This window comes from Nannobrachium achirus, assembly GCF_963921795.1.
Source record: "Nannobrachium achirus genome assembly, chromosome: 3".
NCBI lineage: Eukaryota > Metazoa > Chordata > Actinopteri > Myctophiformes > Myctophidae > Nannobrachium > Nannobrachium achirus.
In genome coordinates this window covers 48,247,314-48,258,880 of record NC_137812.1, presented here as the reverse complement: position 1 = coordinate 48,258,880, position 11,567 = coordinate 48,247,314, and the positions used below count along the sequence as shown (strand labels likewise).

General features: G+C 43.1%; 1 protein-coding gene across 1 annotated transcript in view; it reads right to left on the bottom strand.

Moving 5' to 3' along the window:
- LOC308281289 (voltage-dependent calcium channel gamma-1 subunit-like) overlaps positions 1-3,902 on the bottom strand; it is a gene marked incomplete at both ends in the record, with an annotated part of 15,069 nt that extends 11,167 nt beyond the window's left edge. Inside the window, one exon of the mRNA XM_080721432.1 lies at positions 3,665-3,902. Within this exon, the coding sequence (XP_080577558.1) occupies positions 3,665-3,902 (238 nt within the window). The remainder of the gene's footprint in view (positions 1-3,664) is intronic.
- Between the last annotated feature and the right edge of the window lie 7,665 nt (positions 3,903-11,567).

Genomic DNA, 11,567 nt, shown 5'->3' with positions numbered 1-11,567 from the left:
TGTAACATCCAGCATGCCTAGGAGTAGTCTAGTCTATCAAATTCAAATCAATTGAAACTTTTCCTTCAGCTTTACATGCCTATGCAGGCATTGACACTAAGGCTTGCCCACCTGCCCCCGGCAGGTAAATAAAACGTCAGGGCAGGTGAAGTTGGCTTTCAGGTTGCCCGACAGGGCAAGTGCTCATTTGAGAGGAGACACAAATGTCTATAAACACAACACAAGATATCTGTCTAAACACCTGAACGTGGCCAGTGCGCTGTGTCTTCTGGTCTGTGGAATGTAAAATTATAGCTCTATTTACCTATAATGTGCTGTTTTTACTGTTGCTACATTTAAAAATATAAAATAACAAGTGTGAAACCATAGACATATTCAATCATAGCTAAAGTATTTGGTATTTGGATTTGGAGGTATTGAGGTATGACATTTTATCACACAGCCCCAGAAAGTAAAGAAATACGTGTTAAATTGAGCGGTAATTAAAATCGTACCTATCATTTTATAATGGATGATTTACTTTTCGGGCAAGTGGGCATTACCTTCGGGCAAGTAGAACATGACCTGTACTTGCCCGATGGGCAAGTGCCTCTGAGACCTTAGTGTCAACCCCTGCCTATGCCATGGTCACCCAAACGTATATGCTACATGTATTATGTTGTGCTTCAACAATTGGTTGTTGCTCGCCCTCTCAATTATGTAAGCATTCGACCGCCACTCACAGTGCTTCTTTTCCAACGACTTAAGTTCTGAGGTCAACAGGAACCGTTTTTGGCTACAGTATAGCATAGGAGTTTACTATCGAGTTTATTTCAAGGATTTCACAGCAACCTTACACCTTCTTTCAACAGTGATTTAACACAACTTATGTAAGATGTGTATTCAGCACAACTTCAAGCTCCTTGAGGACTATTTTAAATTGAAGTTCTGGGTTACAGTAAACATGTTTGTCGAAATCAATCTATCTCCCGCAGCAGGGCACGTTTCGTTGTGCTTGCTTACTTGGACACACTTATGCTTAAGGGCGGGATTATAAAAGAAACACATCAACACAAACTGTATCGATCTTCATTGAAAAACATCACAATCTTCATTGAAAAACATCACAATAGAAAAATAATCCTTGTACGCGACGCTTTTGAAACCTTTGCAATGTATCCTAGGGTAAGAATCAACAAATCTCTGAAAAGATAGAATCTCCAAAGGGAAAACATATTTCTTTAGATACTTATTGAAAGAGATGAAAACTGACACCAACACAGATCTTGAATGCGAGAATTAAAATGGATGTATAACCCCCAGGATTCGAACCCTGGTCTCCCACGTGGAAGCCTAACATCTTAACCACTAGACCAAAAGGATAGGATGAGGCAGTGAGTCACTCTGCTACAGATGCATATCACCAGGGAAGATCTTGGATGGTCGTCTCAACCTTTCCTTTGTTTTAACCACTCTTTTCCTTTGTTGGATCTTGTCTTTTGTGTGGACCCCAGGAAGAATAATCTTCAGCATGATGATAAATGTATTGGGATCCGTTATAAACAATAACACTTCTACAAAGCATTAGGGGAGAGTAGTGGAAGCTCAACACTAAAAATACATGGGAATCAGAGTAATTATTTCTGAGAGTGGTATAACATGTGTATAACACTGTGTTACTCATAGCCTATGGAGAGTTTGTTTTGATAAAAACAGATTTAAAGCATATAAGAGCCACCAACCATATTGGAGGGTCTGTGTCAACCTGTAGGCAAAAAACATACCCATTGCTGGATCTACACTAAATTAAAGGTGATTGTTGGTTAAAACAAAAAGCATTTTGTAAAAATCACCTTTACAATACTTTTAAAGCCTTTCTTTAGTAATGTAAATGCAACAGTTGAAGATATTATGGAATATGTAATTCCAAACAACTGTGCTGTGATATACGTAGGGATAATTGAGAAGGCTGCAAAGATATCTGGCAAAAAAAGCTATAACAATCAAGAAACTTGTGTGAAACTGAGTCTTCATTGAGAGAACCATGGTTTTAGATTATCTGGGATTCAATGGATAAAACTGACATACCAACTAAAAACTAAAAGCAATATCCTTGAGAAGAACTTGGCCAGGGCCGCAAAAAGAACTGGCCCTCCCTCGAACTTCATGGGGGGAAAAAAGCATTATTTAAATGAAACATTATGCTAACAAGTAACCGAACTGGTCTCCGCAACCGTTGCCCCGATCCATGCCAAATTTTGCACACATGCTCCTTGGCTGCCAAACTACAACCTCCAAGGACCCCCGGAGCTCCAGGGACCCCCAGGTCCCTGGGGGACCCCCAGATGTAAAAAATGACCAAATGTGCAAAAATGACCAAATGACCACCCCAACGGGGCTGCTCACGGGGAATTCCCGGGGACCACCAACTCCTGCTGCTCCAGAACGGATGCAAAAGTGGTGGCGCCCCCAGTGGAGGACCCCCTCCACTGCAGCTCACATTAAATGCCGTAACTAGGGCTAGGAGGGTCCGGGAGAGCCGGGGCCGGTACCTATTTGTCCGCCAAGGCAACGCGGAGACCCCACCCCTCATTTCTCACATGGCCCTCTTCTAGCGCCACCATGAGGCCGATTCTTGCAAAACACATTTTTGGACACTGCTCCTACAGATTTTGCCCTAAAATCACACAAATCGGTACACACTATGTCTACACTCATGTCATCAACATGGATCTGTCCCATATAGCGCCACCATCAGGCCGATTTTTTCAAACACATTTTTGGACACTGCTCCTACAGATTTTGCCCTAAGATCACGCAAATTGGTACACAGTATGTCTACACTCATCTCATCAATATGGATGTCCCATATAGCGCCACCATCAGGCCGATTTTTTGAACCACATTTTTGGACACTGCTCCTACACATTTTGCCCTAAAATCACGCTGCGACCTGACGGTCGCTTATCTCCCGATTAGGGAGTCTTACTGGTGGAATAACTGAACATGTGCTCCCTACAATTGTTTTGCATTTGTACATTATGTATGTTGTATTGTTTGGAGCTGTTTTATAGAAGCTTTCAGATGCTGAAAAGATCCAGATCCTGAAGTTTTGGAACTATGTGAATGCACTCTTGTTTCTTTAGACAAGCATGCAGGGATACAGAGCCAGAGAGTATGCTGAGTTTATACAAGCAACAGATGTTATTTACATCTTGCAGAGCTTACAATTCACCGACACATGTACTGTATAATTCACCATATTGTATATTGCTTTAGGTGGATCCACCACACATTATTAGAATAGAAATACTTTGTCCAAAGCTCTCTCTCTTAAATCTCTCTTAATCTTCAGTCAGGGTGAGGAGGCTACAGTCATATGACCTGCCCAATGATCAGAAGCCCTATTCTTAGAAACCTGACGAGTTCTGTCTGGGCTGGGTCTGGGCTCATACTCTCTTTGTAACTTTTGGTTTTACACAGTCAAACCTTTTGTTAATTTCATCCTTGACCTTCAGATAACACTCACTTAATGGGCCCTGAAAAGCATGAGGCCCTTTCTAGCTGTCAGTCAGTCACAATGCCTTGAGACACCAACACTATCTCAATCTCACTCAAGTGACCACCAAAGACCCCAGGGTGACTCAGCAATGGGTAGCTATTGGGTGCTGTCTATATCTCTCACCTCCAGGTAGGCTTAGGGGTCCACAACCGTGCCCCTCCACATAGTTGTCCTCGGTCATGTAGATGTACTTCTTGCACAGTCTCCACAGGCCAAAGTGCGCCGCCTCGCACGTCTGGTTGAGATGCTCCACCCGCGGGCTGAGCACGGCCCAGTAGTCCGTCACCACCGCTGTGAACATGCAAGCCATGCCCACCAGGAGCACGAAGATGGCGATGTTTATCTTGGTACGTTTGTGCATGCTGCCACTTGGCTCCCGCGCCTCTCACAAGCCGCTCCTGTTCCTGAGTTAAAAAACAACAACAAAAGGACCCAAAAGACTCAGCCCCCCCTCGGAAAAACCAGGGCTACCCTCAAAGGCCTCGAGGAGATGATGGCGGGTCTGTAGAGACACTCTGGATTCTGTCCTGGAGAGATGTGCGTGTGTGAAGGAGGGAAGGAGGGAGGGGGGCTTCTCTCCTCAGCAACCACAGCAAGGCTCTCCTTTGTCTGTATTATCTCCACTTAAGTTGTCTCTCTTCTCGTCCCTCCGCTGTGAATCTGTGCCTTTGGTTTGAAGGGAAAGGGGCCAGGCTGCTACTACTATGCCCTAGTTTCAACTCCCCTTCTCCCTGCCCGCTGTCGCACAACTGACTGAGGGGGGTTGCCAGCTCACAGCCACAGCTGTTGAGATTGATCAAGAAAGTTGATGACCACACTAACTAAGTGCCGTGGTGGGCGTCCGTCAGGGCAGGGTGGGGCAGCCAGGGGGGTCCAACCTACGGTGGGGTGGGGTGGGTGCTATAAATGAGACCAGTGAGTCAAGTTGTTGGGCCGTCCGGCTCTCACATTACAGCGCATGTGGGGGTGTATGGAGCACCATAATAAACCAACTCACACAGACAGCTCTTTGCAGTGCATGTGTTGCTTTTTCCTCACTGTATGATTTCCTCACAGTGTTCTTTGTGGTGAGAAGCTGATGTGCGCGTGTGCACACACACACACACACACACACACACACACACACACACACACACACACACACACACACGACACACACACCCACACACACACACACACACACACACACACACACACACACATGCACGCACATGCACGTATGCACATCTCACGCACGCACCAACAGCCCATTTCAGCTATACTGCCAATGTCTGCAATTATGTTTCAATCCTCACAAGCTGTGTTGTCACAATGTCACACATTGCCTTCTCCATGAAAGAATCACCTGTGCAGTTTAATTATTGACTTTGTCCTCCCAGGACCACCCACCACCATCAGCCCACCTCTTGCAGGCCTCATTATCAAACTAGGGCAGTTTCCCTCCAGTAAGCCCATCTCTTATGCATGGTTGCTTTAAGCGTTTGGCTGCGGTTGCTGTCCATATTGTCCACATTCACAGTCCGTATGGCAGGTCAGTATCCAATGTGTTTTCTGATGGCTCCATCCATCTATGGTACTGTAGCTGTTGCACCGTACCATTGTCTCCTGGCTGCTGCTCGGCGAGGCTCTGGCTCTCTAAACTATTTATAAGGAAGAGCTGGATGTTTATAGAGAGCGGCAGACCGGCAGTCAGACTCCAGCCCTCGCAACTTCTCCTGAGGGAATGATATTGGCCTTTACTGAAGCCTGTTGGACTATGCACGGATCACATTCTGTTTACAACTGGGCATGCTTGCTTTGCATGCTGAGTGCACCACTTTCACTATTGTGTCAACTAAATCAGGTCTTATTGCAACTGCCCTCAAGGCTTAAAAACCTTTAATTAATCTCTCTCTGACCCTTTGCCCTGGGACGACAGATGAATCCTTAGGGCCAGCGGGACACTGGGCGGTTATTAAACTGTCCACTGTCCGTGCACATAGATAGAGAAAGAAAGCTGCTCTAATAAGTGAAGTGAAGTTTAATTGGTCAAATCAACATGGCTTTCATCTAGATTATCTCATAGCTGGACATAATATACAGTGGTCACAGTGTAGGCCTATGGTAGTTTTGCACTTCAAATGGAAGCACACTGCAGTGTTCAGACTCAACATAAATAGCTTGCAGTACTGCTTGCTGCACTGCTGTTCAGTCCCCAAGAGGAATTGTCCATGTTTTCTTTTTCATGTTATTGTGTTGCTTGCTGTTGTCCCATCCATGAGGATGGAACGACATCATTTATATATTATTTGTGTCAATAAAAAAAATTTAAACTTAATTTTTATTTTGTTACATGCACACATATTCACAGGGTCAACAACATTTACATTTTCATTATCATAGAGCCATTTTAATCCTCTGTGGTGTCATTCTTCCGGGTCGTGTATTCAGTCCATTTCTCCCATTTTTTCAAGAAACAACTCCTGTAAACAACCTGTATCCTCTAGTCTATGGTCAATAAACATTTCATGAATGAATTAATACATTGATGTATCAATCAATCAATCAATCAATCAATCAATCAAGCCAGCCAGCAGAGCAGGGTGATCTCTGTCACTGCACGAGCAGTTCCTACGGGTTGGTCTGTTCAGCAGGGAGTGAGACTGGGAGGGGTAACATGTTCCATCGTTAGCAGTAGCCGCCCTACGCCCTTCCAGTGAAACACAGCACTGTCAGGTGAAATTAAGGGATTGGAGACTTCATATGTGTCGAAGTAGACGTGGTTGTCTATAGTAAACCCTCTCCAAGATCAACAAGTAGCGGTAGACAGTGAACTCTACAGATAGGGGGAATTGGCACTGACTAAACTGGGGGAGGGGGGATGAAAAAACAAAAAAGGAGCAGAGGAGTGAGTATAGTTTAAAAAAAACATCCCCAGCAAATTAATCACAATGGTGCCTCTCTGTTTATCTTTTTAAGACATGGCCCACTTCGATACTCTCTAAAATAATTGTGACCCACTTCCCTCGGTGGTAAACTCTCCAGTGTGAGTTAGAGTGCATGCGTGCAGTCAGTGCTGTGAAAGTTAAACTCTCTCCAGTGTGCGTGAGTGCATGGGTGCAGCGCAGTGAAAGTTGAGCAGTCCTTGCAGTTCAAGAAAACTTGCTGAAGGGCTGCAGAGCGTCACATAGAGGCACTGCTGCAATTGGTTGGCCAGTGGTGTGTGTGCGTGCGTGCATACGTGCGTGTGTATGTGTGTTTATGGTGTAGTGTCCTTGTGTATGGGGTGCGGTGGGGGTCGGGTGGGGGGCATGGGGGTCTTAGAAAATAGTGATGAAATCTTCTGCAATTTGACATTATATTCAAAGACTTTGTTTTTTAGAATTTCTCTAAGAAGGTTTTTGTAGCTCAGTAACCGTAACCGCCCACTTCATATTAGGGTAAATAGGCTACTGTATTTAAAAATGTAAGGGGCATTATGTTCACATAAGACTATCCACAACGCAAATTAATTTAGATAACATAAAACCAGATGAAAGGAGACTGTCAGCATGTTAATATGAAGTGTGAAATGAGAATATTACATAGCCGTGTCTGTTTTACAATAACATTTCAGACTGAGCCGTGTATCCTATTTTATAAACTGCTCAGTCTCCTTAATTGAAATTACCATCAATCTCACCTTTCCTCTGCATCTTTCCCTGGAGATCTTGAAACGGAATTCAGAGTGTTCTGCAATTACTGTTCTGCTAACTGTGAGTTAGTTGTGAGTTGTGAATACAGTTGTTCTCACCACCTGTCACTCTTAACGTCTGATACCTTGTTGCATGGTTACACTGACATAATTGCATCAGTGGGAGCCGCAACGCCTGACTTTTAAAGCATGAGAGACTCATTTGAACTTTGACCTTTGACCAGTGGAGTGGGCAGGGGTGAGACAACCACAATGGAGTTTGCAATGTAGGTGCAAATTGCCAGGGGCTTCAAATAGACACCTTTAATCAATGCCTTCCTTAATTGAGACTAATGATGTGGATCTAACTGGTGTCACTTACCAGTAAGTCTAAAGAGGACAGGGGTCTATATCGACTATGGCTTACTGTGGCAGCCTTTCACTAGCAGAAACGATGCACTAGAATTATGGCTAAAGGAGCCATTGATCACCTTCCGCATTGGTTAATATTCACTTGCTATGCTATTATTTTTCACCTCGGTTGACCTGAGCCACCTTTGAACTTTACTCTGGAAAAAGGAGCTTTTATCTTCATAAAGAAATTGTTGGATGGTTTGAACAAGTTTGGAAGGCCCAACGTTGAGCTTGCATGAGATGCAACTTTTAAATCTGTTCACGTTTGGATTCATAGGATTACTGTAACACTTTTGTTTGTTCGTTAATGCAGGCATCTATTTATAGAAAATATTTAGGCGAGAATTAAAAACCTTCTATTCCAGTATGTTCAAACTTGCATTACACAATGTCAGTTGCACACAGAGAGTGATTATTATTTTCTGGGGAAAACTTCAACATGTGCCCAATGCATTACTCCAAATGGTTTAAAAACAAAATCAATTTACTTTGGGTAAGTTAGCTGTGTATAGGTGTTTTTTTGCAAATCATACTGGATTGCTAACAGGTTACATAAAGTTATCCCTATTGTGCAAAGTGTAGACAGTGTGCCAGCCTGCTACGCTACGTTTAGTGGATTGGTTTTGTCACTTCGACCTCTTAGTCTGGCAAGCAAGCCTCCATTTGACTTGTATTTTCGAACGTCACCTGTTACGTGTTTTTACCTGTTTTTGTTGATTGATTGAAGAATGTATTAAAGGTTTGCTATAGGAAAAAGTACAGTTTCATGACAGCACAAATCACTTGTACAAGGTCAACTAAAAGGAGATCCTAGTAAGCTTTACGGCTTATTTACTCAGGAACCACTTTATGTATCTCATATAACATTGAAAGACAGATGGATAGAACAGAGTACTTTGCATAGGATAACATCAATTACAAAAGCAGAAAAAAGGAAAGAAAATGGGGGGGAAACAGAAGGGGGCTATTTACAAGTCTCGAGTAGCAGCCGTCTGAAGGTGACCTTTAAGACCAATTTTGAAGGAGGCCAGGGATTTACACTCCTTTAAGGCCTGCGGTATAGGGTGTTCCACAAGTTGGTGGTATAGCTGGAGAACGAATTAGAGCCTTTTTTTTGTGTGTTTTACGTGGAGCTGCCTCTGGTACATGAGTATCTTGGAGGTGTAGTGTACCTTGTACACCAGGCCCATTGCAAGATGCTGTTCTCTGTCTGTGAGCCACCCCACGCTTATGTAGTGATAAGCGGTGAGGTTGGCCCAAGAAGGAAGACCAAGCACGACCCTAATCAGTTTGTTTTGGGCTGTTTGGAGCTTTAACTTTAAGGCAATTGGGGCATCGCGATACCATACAAGGATTCCGTAATCAATGAGGGGCCCAATAAGTGCACCTCCTAGAGTCATTTGTGTTTTACTATTGATCAGTGGGGCAACCCTCTGAAAAAAAGAATTTGTTTGACTTTTTTGATTTGCTTGGTAGTCATTTCGTTTTTTCTTGTTATCACAGTGTCACCTACTTTCATTGTGCCTTTCATTTTTCCACAAATAAGAAGCCGCAAGTGGTTTCCACTTGTTTTCTATGTCTCATCTTCCCTTGAAGATGGGAGCCTGGCCAGACTGAGAAGCGAAGTGACAAAACCAATTCACTGAATGTGGCATACGGGTCATTACGCATATGTGTGGCATACAGGTCATTTTATTTTATTCTTTTAAGTAATTAAAGAGGGACCCTCAATTCCTTGACCTATAATTAGTATAAAAAGTCAGTATTAAAGTATTTCAGACAGCAAAAAAATCATATTATTTTATTTTATTATTAATACATTGTATTCTAGTGTAATTTGTTGGCAGAATGACACAATGGTACAAAACACAAGACATACAGATCTAAAACATCATCCAAGATACTTTCAACTTTGCATGAATGAGCAAGAGACATATATTTACAGGCATGGCAGTGATATATATTAAATAATTGATGTACAATACCATTTCATGAACAATACAAATCAATGCAACTACAACACAGTGACTGTAGAAGGCGTAGTGTTAATTATGTATATGTAGTTACTGAAACGAAAATGAGAGAAAATACATCAAAAAACTATTTTGATACAAATACTGGGTAATTATTTTTTATCACAATACAAATGCTAAATACTGGTCAGAGAAATGTATTTGAGATACAAATACATATTTTGTATTCTGAAAATACATGAAAATATTTTAAATTAAATAAAATTTTTAATAAATTTGATAAAAATATATGCAATGATTAGCCCATTTATAGATTCTAAGAATAAATTGATCACACAAGCAGAGTGTTTTTCATGTGGTTTAGAGCAGGCAGACAAAATGTTTACCACTCTGTGAGAGTGCAGGCCAGAACTACGGTATGGCATGAGACTGAATGCACAGTCCTACACAGAGCTGCCTCTACACCTGTACTTCACCAGACACCAGTACTAGTATTCTGACACCAGGATACTGACACCAGTATACTGACACCAGGATATTGACCAGGATACTGACACCAGTACTGACCAGGATACTGACACCAGTATACTGACACCAGTATACTGACCAGGATACTGACACCAGTATACTGACCAGGATACTGACACCAGTATACTGACACCAGGATACTGACACCAGTATACTGACACCAGTATACTGACCAGGATACTGACACCAGTATACTGACACCAGGATACTGACACCAGTATACTGACACCAGTATACTGACCAGGATACTGACACCAGTATACTGACCAGGATACTGACACCAGTATACTGACACCAGGATACTGACACCAGTATACTGACACCAGTATACTGACCAGGATACTGACACCAGTATACTGACACCAGGATACTGACACCAGTATACTGACACCAGGATATTGACCAGGATACTGACACCAGTATACTGACCAGGACACTGACACCAGTATACTGACACCAGGATACTGACCAGGATACTGACACCAGTATACTGACACCAGGATACTGACACTAGTATACTGACACAAGGATATTGACCAGGATACTGACCAGGACACTGACACCAGTATACTGACACCAGGATACTGACACCAGGATATTGACCAGGATACAGACACAAGTATACTGACCAGGACACTGACACCAGTACTGACCAGGACACTGACACCAGTATACTGACCAGGACACTGACACCAGTACTGACCAGGACACTGACACCAGTATACTGACCAGGACACTGACAGAAACACAAATTGGCCTGTTAGAGCGCAACCATGAGGCTGATTTAAAGAATGTGAAGTGGCATTTCTTCCTCTGCCTAGTGGGAACGTGCGTGCCCAATTTCATCAAGAGTGCACACTGTGCTCATGATTTGAGGCATTTTGTGCAAAATGGAGCAATCCTGCACATTTTGGAAGCCAATTTTAGCCAATCAGGATGGAATATGGAAAATCGGACAGATCCATGTTGATCACATGACTGTAGAGATACTGTCTACAGGTTTGCATGATTTTTGGACAAAATCTGTTTTGTAAACATCTGCCTCATGGTGGCGCTAGAACAGGGCCTTGTGAGAAATGTGGGGCAGAGGTTCTGAATTGGCTTCCAAGGAGTGTGTGTGCAGAAGTTTGGCCACGACCGGGCCAACGGCGCCAGAGATTCGCTGGTAACAGACGGACTGACACGCGGACGGATACACGGACGGACGGACGGACGGACGGACGGACAGACGGGCGAAATCATACTCTCGCCATGCCTTTCGGCCTGGCGGAGACAATAAATAAAAGCAAGTAAAATCAATAAAACTGACTTTACTTGCATGGAGTAAAATGGGATTTTTAGAGCTGTATTCTGGTCTTAGTGGCATATGCGCGATTTTATAATGAGAGACAAATGAAAGCATGTGCTAGCCATTAAAGTGTCTGCTTTTGTACACCAGTGTACTAAATATAAAACACAA